Source organism: Balaenoptera ricei, chromosome 2 (assembly GCF_028023285.1).
Source record: "Balaenoptera ricei isolate mBalRic1 chromosome 2, mBalRic1.hap2, whole genome shotgun sequence".
Classification (NCBI taxonomy): domain Eukaryota; kingdom Metazoa; phylum Chordata; class Mammalia; order Artiodactyla; family Balaenopteridae; genus Balaenoptera; species Balaenoptera ricei.
The window spans coordinates 36,969,602-36,987,756 of NC_082640.1; the positions used below are offsets into that span (position 1 = coordinate 36,969,602).

The 18,155-nt window shown below is 48.6% G+C and overlaps 3 protein-coding genes across 3 annotated transcripts in view; 1 reads left to right on the top strand and 2 right to left on the bottom strand.

Moving 5' to 3' along the window:
- Positions 1 to 9,829, bottom strand: part of PDE8A (phosphodiesterase 8A) — a 191,136-nt gene extending 181,307 nt beyond the window's left edge. The window contains exons 1-3 of the mRNA XM_059912385.1: positions 9,745 to 9,829; positions 7,242 to 7,340; positions 6,969 to 7,079 (exon numbers count right to left, since the gene is read on the bottom strand). The gene's annotated coding sequence lies outside the window, so the exon portion shown is untranslated. The remainder of the gene's footprint in view (positions 1 to 6,968; positions 7,080 to 7,241; positions 7,341 to 9,744) is intronic.
- On the top strand, positions 1,910 to 2,393 carry LOC132360317 (small ribosomal subunit protein uS19-like). Its single transcript, XM_059915367.1, has one exon. The coding sequence runs from the start codon at positions 1,918 to 1,920 to the stop codon at positions 2,353 to 2,355; it is 438 nt and encodes a 145-aa protein (XP_059771350.1). The 5' UTR covers positions 1,910 to 1,917; the 3' UTR covers positions 2,356 to 2,393.
- A 2-nt stretch (positions 9,830 to 9,831) lies between the features above and the next one.
- Positions 9,832 to 18,155, bottom strand: part of SLC28A1 (solute carrier family 28 member 1) — a 49,601-nt gene continuing 41,277 nt past the window's right edge. Inside the window, 4 exon segments of the mRNA XM_059912386.1 lie at positions 9,832 to 9,914; positions 11,615 to 11,766; positions 11,887 to 12,060; positions 13,099 to 13,217. Of these exon segments, the coding sequence (XP_059768369.1) occupies positions 9,901 to 9,914; positions 11,615 to 11,766; positions 11,887 to 12,060; positions 13,099 to 13,217 (459 nt within the window). The 3' untranslated portion in view covers positions 9,832 to 9,900.

Genomic DNA, 18,155 nt, shown 5'->3' on the forward strand with positions numbered 1-18,155 from the left:
CTCCTTAGGCTTCTTGGGGTTGTGACAGTTTCTCAAACCTTCCTTGCTTCTAATGACCCTGCCAGTTTTGAGGATTATTGAGGATCGATATTTTGTAGACTGTCTCTCAATTTGTTTGCCTGATGTTTTTCTCATGGTTAGACTGGGGTTATGGGCTTCGGGGAGGAGGACCACAGAGGTGAAGTGCCCTTCTCAACACAACATATCAAGGGTATGTGTTATCAACTGGACTTACCACTGATGAGGTTAACCATGACCACCTGGCTAAGGAAGTGTTTACCAGACTTCTCTACCGCAAAGTTCCTTTCTTGTTCCCCCATTTCCATACTGTACTCTTTGGAAGAAAGTTACTAAGCATAGCACACACTTATGAGATGGGGAGTTATGCTTCACTCCTTGAGTGGGGAGCATTTGCATAAATTATTTGGAATTCTGCTATTGTCCTTGCAATTTTGCATGCATTCTCTCATATGAAAGGCAGGTTTCATGGATTCCAACCAGAGTTCCATGGCCTTTTCCCAATTCCCCTTAGAGAATCTGAAATGCAGGACAAATCATCTGAGGAAACAATTCTCTGAAGAGTTTTCATTAACAGAAAATGCTATAGGACAGAGCTATTCACAGCATGGACTGGTGTGGTCCACATCTGCTTCTAGATCTATAATAATGTAAGTATCGATATGAAAGTGACATTCAGAAACTGCATAGCAATTTGACAGAGTAATCTTATGTGTGTTGAATGTAACAATAAAGATGCCTTTATTATTTTTATTATTATCCCAGTAATTCACTTATATTGTCCTTTATACAAGTATTGGTCCAGGACGAATTGGGGGGGAAATGGTCTTCAGCAGAGTGGACCCCACTGGGTGTGGCCTAACACAGGCTCTGGTGTTCCAGGCTGCTCCCTTCTCCACACCCACTCTGCATGCACCCCTCACTCCCAGACATCAGAGTGAAGCCCGGACCCACCAATGGGCTCCTGTCTGGGCCTCATCCCACTGAGCTCATGACAGTGACCTTCCCTACAGGGCATACTGTTCTTACCTCCCCTCATCCCCCTGGCAGGACAGCCCCTCTGCGGTGCCCCCAGGGGCAGCATCTCTGGCTGCTCTGAGCCTGTCTGTGGTCAGCTCCATGTGCAGCCACAGCCAGCCCTGCCTGGGAAAGAGCCAGCCCTGCTCTCACCATGCTCTGGGCATCCAGCCCTTTCCATGAGTGAAGCCCTTTCAGTTCCTTTTGCTCGTGGTCAGACACATGCAGGGGGCAGCAGAGGGCAGCAGGAGGGGGACAGGAGTCTCCAATCCAGAAAGGGCTTCCAATGTAGACTTTTACTAATCTCTCCAAATGAGGTCATTCATATAGTCATGTGACTGAAAGGAGGCCATGACCAGGCCATCCCGCCAGGGCTTAATTTAAAATGATAAATACAGATGGCCGATAGGCACATGAAAAGATGCTCAGCATCACTAATTATTAGAGAAATGCAAATCAAAACTACAATGAAGTACCACCACACACCGGTCAGAGTGGTCATCATTAAAAAGTCTACGAACAGGCTTCCCTGGTGGCGCAGTGGTTAAGAATCCACCTGCCAATGCAGGCGACACGGGTTCGAGCCCTGGTCCGGGAAGATCCCACATGCCGCAGAGCAACTAATCCCGTGTGCCACAACTACTGAGACTGTGCTCTAGAGCCTGCGAGCCACAACTACTGAGCCCACGTGCCACAACTACTGAAGCCCGTACACCTAGAGCCTGTGCTCCGCAACAAGAGAAGCCACCGCAATGAGAATCCCGCGCACCGCAACAAAGAGTAGCCCCCGCTCGCCGCAACTAGAGAAAGCCCGCGTGCAGCAGCGAAGACCCGACAGCCAAAAATAAAAATAAAATAAAATAGTTTCGAAGAGCCGACAAGATGGCGGAAGTGGAGCAGAAGAAGAAGCGGACCTTCCGCAAGTTCACCTACCGTGGCTTGGACCTCAACCAACTGCTGGACATGTCCTGTGAGCAGCTGATGCAGCTGTACAGCGCGCGGCAGCGGCGGCGGCTCAACCGCGGCCTCCGGGGGAAGCAGCACTCGCTGCTGAAGCGGCTGCGCAAGGCCAAGAAGGAGGCGCCGCCCCTGGAGAAGCCCGAAGTGATGAAGACGCACCTGCGCGACATGATCATCCTGCCCGAGATGGTGGGCGGCATGGTGGGCGTCTCCAATGGCAAGACTTTCAACCAGGTGGAAATCAAGCCTGAGATGATTGGCCACTACCTAGGCGAGTTCTCCATAACCTACAAGCCTGTGAAGCACGGCCGGCCCGGCATTGGGGCCACCCACTCCTCCTGCTTCATCCCCCTCAAGTAGCCTGCTGGCCAATAAAGGTAGAGACTTGTCTAAAAATAAATAAATAAATTTATTTTTTAAAAAAGTCTACAAACAGCAAATTCTGGAGAGGGTGTGGAGAAAAGGGAACCTTCTCACACTGTTGGTGGGGATGTAAATTGGTGGAACCACTATGGAGAACAGTATGGAGGTTCCTCAAAAAACTAAAAATAGAGCCACCATATGATCCTGCAATTCTACTCCTGGGCATAAACCCAGACAAAACTATAATTCGAAAAGATACATGTACCCCTATGTTCACTGCAGCACTATTTACAATAGCCAGACATGGAAACAACCTAAATGTCCATCAACAGGTGAATGGATAAAGAAGAGGTGGCATATATATACAATGGAATACTATTCAGCCATAAAATATAAAGAAATAATGCCATTTGCAGCAACATGGATGGACCTAGAGATTATCATAGTAAGTGAAGTCAGAAAGAGTAAAACAAAAAAGTAAGTCACAAATACCATGATATCACCTATATGTGGAATCTAAAATATGACACAAATGAACTTATCTATGAAACAGAAACAGACTCACAGACATAGAGAACAAGGGAGAGGAGGAGTAGGGGAGGGATGGATTGGGAGTTTGGGATTAGCAAATGCAAACTATTATATATATAGGTAGAGCTGAATCACTATGCTGTACACCAGAAACTAACACAACATTGTAAATCAACTACACTTCAATAAAATTAAATTTTTAAAAATGATGAATGTATCTTTTATGTTGATTGTTATTACACTAAATATAGAAGAACACAGAATCTACGTATTTCAAGAAAACTAATTTATGTAAAAACACGCAGTCACATTCAAATATTTGATATATCCCTGGTGGTCTAGTGACTAGGATTTGGTGCTTTCAAATATGAAATAAAAATATTCAAATATGAATAAAAATGGCTTTTTAAATTATTGAACTGGGCTTTAGTTGAAAAAAAATCATCTTTTCATTATCTAGTGGATAACCTGATACTACAGTGTATTCTGTGTTAATATATACGACAGTTCAAATGGCAATTTGTATAATCCTATTCTGGCATTATTTTCACTTTCTAATCTACTAAGAGCCTCAAAAAATCCATTGACCAGGCCACATACGGGTGCCCCACAAGCCCTGCTGGAGTCATTTTCCCCTTCCCTCCTCTCAAGCAATCCTTGCCAGGAGCCACCTCCATCCAGTCTCTGTTGGGGCTTCCCTCCCCAGTTGACCCTCTTCTTGAAGGAAATTTCCAGTTCTTTAGCTCATTACAGAGTCTGGTTCACTGCTGTCCCCCTGCCTAGCTCAGAGTCCAGCACATAGTAGGTGTTAACAGACTGAATTGTGTGCCCCCCAAATTCATATGTTAAAGCCCTAATCCCCAATGTGACAGTATTTGGAGATGGGGCCTTTGGGATGTAAGTAGGATTAGAAGAAGTCAGGAGGGTGGTGCTCCCATGATGGGTGGGATTATTGCCTTTATAAAAAGAAACACCAGAGAGCTGCTGTCTCTCTTTGCCATATAAGGACACAGTGAGAGGGTGGCCATCTGTAAGCCAGGAAGAGAGACCTCACCAGAAACCGACCATGCTGGCACCCTAATCTTGGACTTCCAGCCTCCAAAACTGTGACAAAATAAATTTCTGTTGTTTAAGCTGCCCAGTCTGTGGTACTTTGTTATGGTGGCCCAAGCCAAGTAATAAAGTAGGTACTCAATATATACCCCTTGATTGAATAAATAAACAATACATAAACCCAGAATGGACAAACCACTTACACAGGATTCATTCTTTGAAAGGATCCCTCTTTGCTTCAACCCCCTTTGATTTCTAGTCTTTGACAAAAACCTTAGACCTTCACAGGCCAGTGAGGCAAAATCAATGGCAGTTTGGGTTCTTAGGGTCTGTTTCTTAGCACAGGAGTGGCAAATAGTGTGCCACCTAGAAAAGGTGCCTAGAATTACTTTGTGGTGGGCTCATCCAGCACTGAGCTGATATGGATTCTGAAGCCCCTTCTGGATTCAGTGCAAGGAGTGCTGTGATTGATTAGCAATGCCTGTCATGGCTGTGGGCGGGGTGAGTGGAGGCATCTGGGCCAATCCTGACTCAGAAGCTGCTGCTTAGGGTGCATTTAAGCACAGGCACCTGGTACTAGCATCAGTGCCTTCTCTAAGCAGTGTATTTTTGCAGTCCCACCCTCAAGGGGCTCCCAGCTTCTGCAGGTGCGAAAGAGGAAGAAGGAGCATGGTGGGTGCAGGAGAGGATGAGAGTCTGCTGCTCGAGACCAAGGAGACCTTAATTCTGTGCCTGTCCCCTGGATCAGAACAGCTCTTGAGCTGAAAGCAATCTGTACATATATAGCATGGCATGCAGGCTGGTGCCTCTGAGAGAAGTTGCAACTCAATTCCATAAACATTTATTTAACACCTTTCACAGGCCCAACATCATGCTGAGTACCATGAGAGAAAACAGAAGCATTCTGAGTCCTGTCTCCAAGGGGCTTACAGTCTTCCAGGGAATGAGACTGGCCAGGTGATGAGTATGCAGGTGGTCCAGGGAAGGAGGGCAGGGTGAGTCTTTAGGTGGCTCCATGCCCTAACAGACAGGCAGGGCAGGGGCTGGCACCTGATACTAGGAGACAGTTGTGCAGTCCACATCAGGAGGGTGTCCTGTGACAGCTCAAGGGGAGTTGGGGCAGGGATAGGAGCTGAGTGGGGGGCTGCAGGGAGCAAGGCAAGAGGCTAGCCATGGGGTATGGGAGTCAGGCCAAGACGCTGCTGTGCAGAGCTAAGGGCAAGGACTCGGGCCCTGAGTAAGGGACCCAGGGCCAGCCTGTGAGGGTCACAAGGAGCAAGACCAGCGCCCAGTAGAGCCCAAATCCTTGACCGAGCAGGGTAACTGCTGATCAGGCTCCATATTGCCTATGCCTCAGGCCCCAGCTGGGAAGCTTGATCCAACAGAGGTGGGTGAGGGAACAGGGGCCCTGTGGCCTCAGGGACAGGTGCACTGCAGTTCACCACAGCCAAAGCTGCTGGGGAAATGAGGATAGAGGTGGGAGGAGCATAGGGCAGGATGTGCTGGGTGACAGGAACTCCAGAAACAAAGGCTCACAGGCAGGGAAAACACATCAGATGCCTGACCTACTGGAGCAGAGGGATTGGGCTGGGGAGAAAAGGCAAGCAGAGGGGGTAAGAGCAAGTCACACAACCGAGCTCCTTGCACGTTAGCAGCCTAGCAGAGAGATGAAACACCACAGCTTGTGGAACTGGATGGCGGGGATTCAAGTCCTGCCTCTTCCTCTTCCCAGCTGTGCCACTTTAGGCAAGTTACTTAACCTCTCTGGGACTCTGATTCCTCAACTAGGGATAATAATAGTATCTGACTCACAGGGTTGTTGTAGGGACTGAGTTACAAAGTATGAAGCACTGAGAACAGTGCACTGACACACAGTGCTGTGTTACATTTGCAAGTGTTACAGTTAATGTAGTGTAAAGCAGTCTGAACATTAACCAATATTTCCCAAATTGTTTTCCATGGAATCCTCAACTAAGAGATGCTTCTATCAAAAAGATTCTTATAGCCAAATTTGGAAAATGTCTCCTATTATACCCACATCAAACTGATGAGTCCACAGTAAACAAACAACAAACAAACAAAAAACCCCTAACTTTATTTAGCTTAGTGTTTCCCAAACGCAGTGGATCATGGAAACTTCTGCATACCTTGTGGGACAGTGTTCCACAGGACACCAGTGTGGGAAGTGCTATGGAGGAAGGCAGCAGGGAGTCTCTGAACATAGAGGGGGTCTCCAGGAGAAGCTGCCTGGCAGGGGCTAAACCACAGCAAGATTCCAGCGCCCAGAGAGGAGGGGGAAGGAATCAGCTGAAATGCCAGGGCTGAGGGCCCTGGAGCAGAAAGGAAGAGTGAATGGGGGAGACCCAGGGCAGGGGGGATAGGGAAGAGCAGGGAGCTGTTTGGATATAGAGAGGAGAGAAGAGGCAGAGGTGACCCTGAGAATTCACACTTGGGGAGGTAGGAAATGGGAGAGCAGAAAGGTGGTGACGAGTGGGGCACCCCTCATTTACTTATGTACTCACTCTGCCCACTCATCCTGTCACCCTTCCCAATTTGTGACTGAGGTGGGTCTAAGCCCTGCGGCTTCCCCAAGGGGCTGGGCCTGGAGAGAGAGAGATAGGGACAGCTGCTTCCTGGGGAAGAAGAGCCTCCAGAAGGCACAGAGATGTTCTGTCCCCGCTATGCACAGATCGTGTGATTATAAAATCAACAGCAGTTGTCCAGGGCCTCTAGGGTGAACTCCGGGTCGGTGCTGAAAAGAAGCAAAGGCTGCAGTCTGAGCTCTAGGCCTGGCTCTGCTGGCCACTAAAGGCTGTGCAACTTTGGGGAAGTTGCTCCATGTCTCTGGTCCAAACTTCATCTCTAAGTTTGGTCCTCAAGCCCCACTTCCTCCTCCCTTGGTCACATCAGCCACAGCCATGACATTTCTACCCCTTGCCCTGGTGCCAAAGGCCTCCGCCGGGAAATCGGGCCTCCTGCACCCCATCACTGTCAGGGTCCCTCCGCCCCACGGCTCAGGTTCTCACCTCTGGAAGGCCTGGCGGCAGCACTGGTACACCTCAAAACTGCTGCTGCTGAGGGTCGTGTTCAGGAGGGACTCACAGTCGACCTCAGCCCCCCGGGCATGTAGAGGATCCCTGTGCAGGGAAAGCAGCTGGTGGGCAGGGCCCAGCCCCTCACTACCCTCCAACCCCACCCAAGGACTTCCAGAGAGGCCAGAGCCCCAGTGCCTGGCCCTGGACCAGGGCCAGCTGGAGAATCAGGGCTCTGAGTCCTGAGCCCACCAGGCCTGCACTCACCTGCCACGCAGGCATTCACCAGAGACACACAGGCCCCTGTGCAGAGCACCCGGAGCATGATCTGGGAGAAGTTGCTCTTCTGCTGGGGAGCCATGGAGGCTGCAAGAGGATGGGAGTACTCAGGGCCAGGACTCAGCATGCCTCTCTGCCTATATCTTGCCTCCGGCTGCATCTGCTGACACCCCTTTCTCTTCTGGGTGGCCAGAGGGACAGACGCTGTCCTCCTGATGCTTTTGAGTTTGGGAGTCCTCCTTGGCCTGACTCGGGCCCCTAGGTAGCACTCCACACCTCCCCACATGCCATCAGTGGCAAGTGTAGGAAAAGAACGTGAGTTTGGAGTCAGGCAGACCTGGGATTAAACACAGGTTCAGCCACTTATTAGCTGAGTGACTTGGGCCATCATTCACTTTTGCAAGACTCAGCAAAACGGGATGGTTACACCACCAGGCAGGGAACTGCAGGGGGTGGAAATGTTTTTTGTAAAGAGCTGAGAGCTGTGCAGAGCCTTCTTCCCTAGGCCCCACCAGGCTTGCCTGTCCCTTGTGGGTACAGGAACTAAAGCCTCAGGGGGCAGGTCACCACTGCACCTCCCGACCCTCCCCAGAGCCCTGAGCCAGGCTTGGCCTACAAGGTCGAGGTGCTAACCTCCCGGGCTACCCCGGCAGCAGAGAAATCATGAAATGCCATGGCTGGGAGGAAGCTCCATGGCCGCCTTGTTCAGGCTCTGCCTTAGATTAATGGGAGAACTGAGACCTACAGATCCCCAAGAAGTGTCTCAGGGCCAGGACTAGTGTCCATCCCCGACTCTCCAGGATGCTGAGAGGCCCCTATAGGACTCACTCAGGCCTCCCAGCATGATCCCAATGGAGCTGAAGTTGGCAAATCCACAGAGGGCAAACGTCGTATTTCTGCTCTGACCTGAGAAGACAGAAGATGAGCGGGGAGGGGCTTCCCTCAGATGGGATGGGAGTTTGCTCAAACCACCCCATACCCTGGCCTTAATTTTACCCACTGCCTATGTGCCTTTGACCTTTGAAGCTCTCGGTGCTGCCCTTTCCCAGCCATGCACACCTACCTCTAAGTCAACTCAAGCTGCACCACCTCACAAACATAGCCCCCTTCTCATCTGCCCTTGAATCTCATTAATTACCAGCCTTTCTGGGTATGATTCAGGCTGGTCCAGTCCTCTCACTTTGGCCCTACTAAGCTCTGTACCCAGGAGCAGTGGGCGAACGGCCCTTCCCGACATGCTGCAGCCCCACACCTTTGTTTACGGAGAATGAGCTCAGGCTGAGGTCCTTTGAGGTGCTGTCATGCCCAAAGAGCAGGATGGTGGCCCAGTGAGGAGAGGGAGGGATTTGGAGCCCAGTCGGCTTGGGTTCCAGGCTTGTCACGGCCTATTTCAGGTTGAGCAAGTCGATAGCCTCCTAGGTTTTAGTTTCTCCATCAGGAATGTGGGAATAATAGTAGCTGCCTGGAAAGACTGTCATAAAGATCATCTAATGTACAGGAAGTACCAGGCACAGAGGAGGTATTTAAGCAAGGTAATTCTCCTTCCCTTTTGCTCTGAACGGTTGTATAATTTCTTAGAAGTGTTAAGAGCCAAAATGGAACAATTTGTAAAAAAACATTGGCTTAGACCCATACCTCACACCATATAAAAAATTAATTCTAAATCACTGAAGCAGATAAATATGAATATTTTAAACATCAAATAATAAGAAATATAGAATAATTATTATTGTTACAAAATAATATTATTACTCTCATTTTGGAGAGCAGCAAACTGAGGCTCACAGAAGTGGCTGAGGAAGTTCACACAGCAAAAATGCAGCTGTGTCAGAACTGGAACTCAGTTTTGTCTGACTCCAAAGCGCATGATTTTAACTACTTCACCATATTGTTTCAGGAATTTAACCCTTGCCAGATTTTTGGAATGGAGATAACTTTCTAAATTTAGATATTATAGAAGAAATGCAAAGATTTGGTGTAAATTTTGTGTTTAAAAAATCCCTGAATACAGAATGAAGGGGAGAAAAAAAGACTAGGAAAAATATATGTAGAAAATGTAACAGAAAAGGGTTAATATCTTTATAACATACAGAGTTTATACAAATTGATGAAAAAATATTAAGGTACCTGCATTCTGCTTACTCACCTACAATCACCCTCCCAAGCTGCCCAAGTAATCTTAAAATGTCAAAAGTCAAATCTTCAGTAACTTCCTACTGCTCCTCAGCCTGTGTCACTCTCTATTACAATTACCACCTGTTCTAACCTCGCTGCTCTCCTCTCAGTTCTCCAAACAAGTGCTTTTCAACCTCAAGGCCTTTGCATGTGCCTCTTTCTTTGCCTGAAATGCTCTTCCCAATTTCTCCTGGCCCCTCCTCCTCCCTGCAAGTCTTGGCCTAATAACCACATCTCAGGGAGGCCTTTTCTGACCAGCCCAGTCAAGGAAGACCCCCTCCCCGTTTCCTCTTATTGTTTCCGTCATAGAACTTACCACAAATTGTGGTTTTAAAATTTTTTATTCCTTTGCTTTCTTGCGTTTTGCTCGTGTCTTTCACTAGGTGTAAGTTCCACGTCACCAGGGACCATGTCTGTCGAATTCCCCTTTTTATCCCTGGTACCCAGCAGAGGGCCTGGCACTTCAGAGGTCTCAACAAATACCTGCTGAAGGAATGAAGTTCATTTAAAAAGATCCTGAAGGCACATACCACCCGCTATCTCTAGAGAAGGGAGTGATACTGGAGCTGAAAATGAGGAGTGAGGGGAAACCTGGGCTTTTTACTCTATACAAACTTTTTTTTTTTAAACTAAAGAGTACATTCCTTTACAATTAAAAAAATAATTTAAAAGGCAAGAAAAAAATTTTATGTTAAAAGTTCCGGGCTTCCCTGGTGGCACAGTGGTTGAGAGTCTGCCTGCCAATGCAGGGGACACGGGTTCGAGCCCTGGTCTGGGAGGATCCCACATGCCGCAGAGCAACTGGGCCCGTGAGCCACAATTACTGAGCCTGCGCGTCTGGAGCCTGTGCTCCGCAGCAAGAGAGGCCGCGATGGTGAGAGGCCCGCGCACCGCGATGAAGAGTGGCCCCCGCTTGCCACGACTAGAGAAAGCCCTCGCGCAGAGGCGAAGACCCAACACAGCCATAAATAAATAAATAAATAAATAAATAAAAAGTTCCAGTAACCCAGTAACAAATGAAAACAATGAACTATTATTTGTCCCTTAAAGTAACAAAACTTTTTTTTTTTTTAAGAGGCTACTCAGCCCTGTTCAGCGTGTGGTAAAATCAATGCTCACAGGCACAGCTGGGGCGGTTTCAGTTGTTACAACCCCTTGGGAAAGATACTGGCAGCAACCACACAAGGATTTGTGCCATGTGATTCAGTCATCCCACATCTGGGAAAGCTCCTGAGGAAATGCTCGGAGAGGAGGGAGAAGTTCTGTGCAAAAAGCTATTCATTTCAGCATTGTGTGTAATAGCCAAATAATGGAATTATATATTATATTATTATATTTATTATAGTTAATTATAATTATATTATATATTATAATAGCTGTACTTTTGGGATGATAAGATGATGGGTAATTTTGTCATTCTCAATCATGTTACATACAGCTGTTATTCTTTTAGAGAGTTTCATTTTAGAAAGTTTTATAGTTTTCTTCTTTTTTTTAATGTCTTAACAGGGACTTCCCTGGTGGTCCAGCGGCTAAGACTCCGCACTCCCAATGCAGGGGGCCCGGTTTGATCCCTGGTCGGGGAACTAGATCCCACATGCCTCAACTAAGACTTTGTATGCTAATTCGCATGCCGCAACTAAAAGATCCCACATGCTGCAACTAAAGAAAAAGATCCCGCATGCTGCAACGAAGATCCCGCACGGGGCAACGAAGATCCCATGTGCTGCAACTAAATAAATAAATAGATAGATAGATAGATAAATAAATAAGTCTTAACAGAAGAAACTAACCCCTGAACTGAATCCAATATATTGAAGATGAATGTGGTGGTGAGGTCTCCCTGTTTTACTCTCTTAGCTCATTAGATGCTCACATCCATTCCTTCGGGGTAGGCGTGGCAGGTTCTACACTTGTTTTCCAACAGAAGAGGCAAGGTGCAGCGGCTGGCCCAGGGCTGCACAGGATGGTGGCCTGTCTACAGCTGGAGTTCAGATACCTCCAACGGGGCTCTTTCTCAACCTCAGCCTCCTAAGAGGCCTTGAGAAAGATGGCCTCTGAAGCTGACTTGTTGCCCAGGGCAACGGGATGTGGGAGGTTGAGCAGCCCCACAGTGTGTCTCAGCCGGGCCCACAGGGGAGCCGCTGCATCACGCCCTGCCTCAGGGTGGGGACGGGGACACTCACAGAGATCTACTGCTTCCTGGAACCGGCCCACTCCTCGGCGCCCGTTGTTCAGAAACAGCTTCATTCCCAGCAGCTCAGCCACCACCGGGCAGCCCTCCCAGGCCACGCCCATCAAGAAGGCCACTGACCGCAGGATGTAGGAGCAGATGAGCCTAGGCATGAGGCAAGAGGAGTGGCTGGGACGGGGGTTGGCCTGGGCTCTGTGGGTGTCCACCCACCATCACCCACCGGCCAGGACCACCCCCTCCACAGGCTGTGTGGGTGGCCGGAACTGTACCTGGAAGCTGAGCCCTTGGACGTCCATCATGTCTCCCAGCCAGGAGAGGGCAGCGTTGATGAAGGCCAGCACAGCCAGGAAAGCAATCAGGTTGGCTGCGATGTTGGTCACGACCCTCACGGACATGGCGGCCCCACTGTTAGCTGCTTCTAAGAGGTTTTGAGCATCTCTGTTGATGGGATCAAGAGCCATCATTATTGTCCTATCTCCACAAACAGCAGGGCTCCCCACCCTACAGGCTCAAAGAAGAACCTTGGACAGAGCATTTCAGAGCCAGTGGTCCTTGTTTTCCCTCTGAGACCAGAGAGAGAAAGGGGCTGGCCCAAGCACTAGGATAAGACCCAGACTCCTAGCACAGATGCTGTCCAAGACAGAAACCACTAGCCACGTGTGACTTTTGAGCACTTGAAAAGGAGGCTGATCTGAATTGAAATGTGTTGCAAATATACACACCAGATTTCAGAGATTGAGTCCAAAAAAAAGAATATGAAATACCTTATTAATAATTTTTATATTGATTACATGTTAAAATGACAATACTTTGGATATATTTAGTTAAATAAAACATTTTATTGAAATCACCTGCTTCTTTTTACTTTTTAAAAGCTGACTACTAGAAAATTTTAATTATAGATGTGACTCATATTTCTCTAGGGCAGTGCTGCTCTAGACCTTCAGGAAGTTGTGCGGTTGGGGATGCCCGTTGTATCCACAAGCACATTTGTCAAAAGTCGTGTCTTTCAACATTTTTTAAGAATTAAATGTTACACAAAGGTTGCTAAGACTATGATAAAGAGATGTTAGGAGGTGAGTGAAATCAAGGACGGCGCTCAACATGTCAATGCAATTGACACTGGGGATCAGACCTCAAGGCATGTAGAGAAAGTGGTGTGGAACCTTTTCACGACCCTCCTCAACACACACACACACACACCAGGCACATCCCCAAGAACCAGGTCACTTGCCCATGCCTTGACTAGTCCATGTTTCCTTATGGTCAGAGACTGGAAAATAAGATGCGAGAACTGGAGTCTGTATCTTCACAAGTGAAGCTGCGACCAGGGCAGTGAGAGAGGGGAGGTGGGCTGGGTTTGGTGAAAGATGGAGATGGGCAGAGAAAATAGGACCTGCTGCTGCCCCCACCTCTGCTCCTGTCTCCGCCCCTCCCCCCCACTCCCCTCTCTGCAGACCCTCCTGCTGTGCTCACCTGTAGGTCAGTTTCACTCCTTCCTCACCCCTGAACTTGGACTCCTCCACCTCCGGGTAGAGGGCTAAGGCACAAGGGGCAGCCATCACAGAGGCAGCAATTAAGGAGGCAGCATCGATCTGCAAGAGTGAGAATGAGGGTTATAGAGAGATGTCAGGAAATGTGGAGGCCAAGAAGTGTGGCCCAGGGCAGCAGGGGGACATGGTACCCTACCCCGCTGGTATATCACCATCATCGGTACTGCTGTCACTGTCACAGATGATAGTAATACATTTTATGTGTAGAGGGTCACAGGCTGTATGCACAGAACCTTCTATTCCCACACCTCCCCCAGGACTTCAGGAAGTTAGGCAGGGCAAGTACTGTTATCCCACTTGACAGACAAGGAAACTGAGGCCCCAAAGGGTTAAATATGACTTGCCCAAAATAAAGGAAGGGAAGGAATTAGACCCGTCGTGTCTTTCGGCTCCAAGTTCAAGGTTCTTCCTTCCCTTCTAGGCTGTCTTTCTTTGACCACTGATCTGAGGGCTGGTTCATCATTGGCTGAGGGATTTGTGATGGTTTCAGACAAAGCTCACAGAACCTGAGAGTTGGAATGGATCCAAGATGTGACCTAATTTGACCTCATAGTAAAGGAAAGTCTTCCCTCTAGAGGATCCTTCCTGTTACTTACTGTGGCAGGGAACTCACCACCTCAAGGCAGCCCATCACCTCTACTCCTGTGGTCAGAGAGCTGTTTCGAAGGAAATCTGCCCCTACAACATACAACACCCACCCTTTGACCCTGGGTCGGTCTCCTGGAGCCACGCTATAGAAGCCCTCACAGCAAGATGATGGAGCTACCAGAGCCCCCGGGATTCTCCCTTCCTGAATTTTCATCCTCACTGTGGTCCCAAACCCTTTGCTTCCCTGTTCTCTTCACAGAGGTGGAACACTTTTTCACCACTGTGTTATTTACCAAATGGGAGAATTAGAACCAACCCAAACATCTGACAATGGGGGGATGGCTATGCATTGTCAAGCTGCCATCAAAAACAATGGTTACCAAGGCTTCACAATGATGTGGAGAAATGCCCGCATACTTGCATATAGAGCATAACCACAATGATAGGGGAAAAAACAAACTCCACAACTATGCATAAAAGGAAGATCAGAAAGAAATACACCGAAATGTCAACCAACTGTCTGTCCCTGGCTAGTGGGGCCAGAGTGATTTTCTTTTCTTTCAGCTTTTCTGTGTATTTCTAGATGTCCACATGATATATACTGTTTTTATAAGCAGAAAAGTAAAATAGACTTCTTCTTAAAGTTTGTAATAAATCAACTGCTGTTTTAAAATTTTAAATAAAAAGGAACAAAAGGAGGGGAGGTAAGTTTAAGCTACATGTTCAGGCGAATAAAGCAGAGGGCCAAAGAAGCCCATGGAAGTACCAGGAACTACTGATGAGGAACCAGACCTCAGAGGCCCTCTGAGGCTCTGAAACCCTTGTAATATCCTCCTCCTTCTTCTCTTAAAGTCCCTTTGTTTCCTTTCAGCGGTAAGCAGGAACCCCTTAAGATGTGTACCAGCTCCAGCACCCACATCCCACGCGCCCCCATCACAGACACTGGGTGTGCAGGTCTTGCTCCTCATGGAAATAGCCAGCCTCAGGCAGGTGTCCTCTCTGGACTTTCCAGGCCAAGCTTTGGGACTTTGCTGGCCTCCTCCTCGGCCGCCCAGCTCCAGCGGGCACAATACCACATCTGGAATGTTGGGATTTTTCCCTCCACCAGCCAGGACCCTCCCCCTTCCTCCAGCTTGGAGGCTACATCTGGTTTGTCAACTCGAGTCTCAGTGGGGAGCACACCCTGCACATTCCTGGACACTGCCCTTTGAATGGGCCAGTCGTGGCCACTGCCTCAAATGCCCCAGGCAGTCATTTCCTGCTCATCTTGGAAAGGGCTGAGTCCTGCACTGGCAGGGCTCCCGGGGGCACTGGGTCAGCCCACACGCGGCCTCCCTGCTGCCAGTTATGCCTCAGGGCCATGACATTCCCCAGCGCTGCCTCCAGACACCAGGTCAGGAATGCCTTCTGTCCCAGCATGACAGGGCCCACTCCTGCCCAAGGCCCTCCTTCCTCTACCCAAAGGTGTCCTATGCGAAGAGGGATAGAGGATAGGAGCCATCCATTTGAACTTTCAAAAAGGTCTTTACTGAGAAAGGAAATAAATCCGGACACTGCAAAGCATAAAATGGGCCAGTTTTAGAAGGCTGGACTTCTGACCCTAATATGTCAGAGAAAGAACGACCACTTTTTCAACACCATGTCAGGTGTTTTTTTGTTTTTTGTTTTTAAGATTTTTTTTGATGTGGACCATTTTTAAAGTCTTTATTGAATTTGTTACAATATTGCTTCTGTTTTATGTTTTGGTTTTTTGGTCGTGAGGCATGTGGGATCCTATCTCCCGGACCAGGGATCGAACTCGCACCACCTGCATTGGAAGGCAAAGTCGTAACAACTGTACCACCAGGGAAGTCCCTTGCCAGGTGTTTTCTGTTTATTATGGCATTTAATTCTTAGACTGCTGTGAGGTGGGCAGTAATTCCACCCATTTTACAGATGTAGAAACTAAGCATGTGGTTGACTCTTACTTGGCCCTGCTTGGGCCTCCCAGACCCTGTCCCGGGGGCTCCCACTCTTGCACAGTTGATTGAGAAACATCAGTGGCCATCCCCTCAACCCATCCTGTGTTCACAGCCCGAGGCACACATCTGGATCTCTTCTCACAATGATCCCGAACCAAAGGGGTGGGTAGGGAAGCCAGTTTCTGGGGTTTTAGCAGAGAGAGCTCGTGCCTACCTTAGAGCTTTTGGGAAACACACTGAAAAGGGACATGTATGTGGAGGTCACAGTGAAAGGATTCAGTCAAGTGACACTTGGAACCTCAGACCAGGGAGAAAGTCTAGACCAGTGTCGTCTGATACAAATATAGCACAACTGTGATTTAAGTTTTCTAGCAGCCAATTAAAAAAGTAAAAAGAAACAGATGAAATTAATTTCATTAATGTATTTAATTTAACCCAATATACCTAACATATTATCTTTCTACCCCTGTAATCAATGTAAAACATCAATAAAATATATTAATTGATTTTTCCATACTAAGTGTCACAGCAGATCTCATTTCAGACCGATCACATTTCAAGGGCTTAATAGCCATGTGTGACTAGTGGCTGCTGTGCTGGACAGCACAGGTCTAGAAATATCCAGATTTTAGCAATAGGAGGGGTGCAGGGAAGAGGCAGCCAGAAGCTGAGCAGCAAAGAGAAGGGAGGAGAGAGAAAGGGGGCATTCTCTTTGGAATTCAGGGGCTAAGGGCAGAGCCCAAGATACAGTGAGGAACTGCCTGGAAGAGGGCATGAAAGGAGGGGAGAGGGTGGGAAGGCAGGGCTGTGTGAGGAAGCCTGGGGGCTGCTGTAGTGGCGGCCAAGAGCCAGGCGGGGGCAGAAGAGAGCTTCTCTGTGACCAGGCTGGGGGCAGATCCAGAGGCGGGAGGGGAGGAGGGAAGGAAGGTGGACTAGGTGCCTTTCACCAGGCCAGCTACGGTGGTAGCCTGGGGCTTCCGTACCAGAGGCTGTGGATGGAGACCCGCGGCCACTTGGCTGATCCTGGTGGCCTCGGCACATTCTGTAGAGCTAAACGGAAGTGGGCACCAGGCCCCTTCAGTGGGAAGGCCCGCCTGCCTGGGGCTGGGCCTGGACTCTGGCCTGAGACAGGGAAGGAAAGGAGGCTGAGCTATAAGGCGATTGTGGAAAAGGGAGAGAGTTCTTCCAGTACTTTAGTTTTAAGTAATGGCAACGACGCTTATGCGATAGAAAGAATACCATTTTTTTAACTGGCTTGTGGGACCCAAAGCAAGGTTAAGACATTCAAAGGCTCTAAGTCCCAAAGATAGCAGGGCAACCCCTCTCCCAATACGCCACCATGAAAAAAGTTTCAGGAACAAAGTTTCAAGTTTTCATTTTTGAAATATCAAATTCCTTCCAAAATCAATTGGTGGTGAGGTATGGGGGAGGGGGATGGCATGCATCAGCTCTGATGGGCCCTTCCTAGGCTTTGGTGAGAAAAGGTGCAAACCAGATGACCTCTAAAATTCTAGGTGGAGGGTGCGGGGTGGAGAAGACAAAGCCTCAGAGTGCAAGGGGCCTTCTTGAAAAGTCACGAGGCAGCAGCTATCCTGCCCAGACAGCTCTGTGGGTATGCGGAGCTGAGCCTCCTGGTGTGGCCCAGGTGTCCTGAGGGAAGGAGGGACTGAGGGGCAGGTTACCTCATCCCCTTGGCCATCCTCAAGGACAGAGATGAGAAAGACAGGTGGAATTTGAGACCAGTGCTGGTCATTCTTTCATCCCCCGACCCATTCACACACAGCATCAGGACACCCTGGGCCCTGGGAGAGGCAGGCTGCCCTTCTCCAAACCAGCGCATGGAGGCCCACCTCACCCTAGGGGCTGAGTGACCGTGCATTGCACGGATGAACTTACGCAGCTCATTCCCTTACTGCTCTACATTTATGTTTCTTGGGTTTTTTGCTATTACAAATAATGTTGGAATTTTGCATCTTTTGACCACTTGTGAAAATATTTCTGTATCATAATATTCCTAACTGGATCAAAGAGGAGTATTTTTAAATTGACTGATAGGTGTTTTCCAAAAAGGTTAGAGCAAATTACAGTCCCATAAAGAGTATATGGGGCTTCCTTGGTGGCGCAGTGGTTAAGAATCTGCCTGCCAATGCAGGGGACACGGGTTCGAGCCCTGGTCTGGGAAGATCCCACATGCCACAGAGCAACTAAGCCCATGCGTCACAACTACTGAGCCTGCGCTCTAGAGCCCACGAGCCACAACTACTGATCCCGAGGGCTGCAACTACTGAAGCCCGTGTGCCTAGAGCCCGTGCTCTGCAACAAGAGAAGCCACTGCAATGAGAAGCCAGTGCACTGCAATGAAGAGTAGCCCCCACTTGCCACAACCAGAGAAAAGGCTGCGCACAGTAACAAAGACCCAAAACAGCCAAAA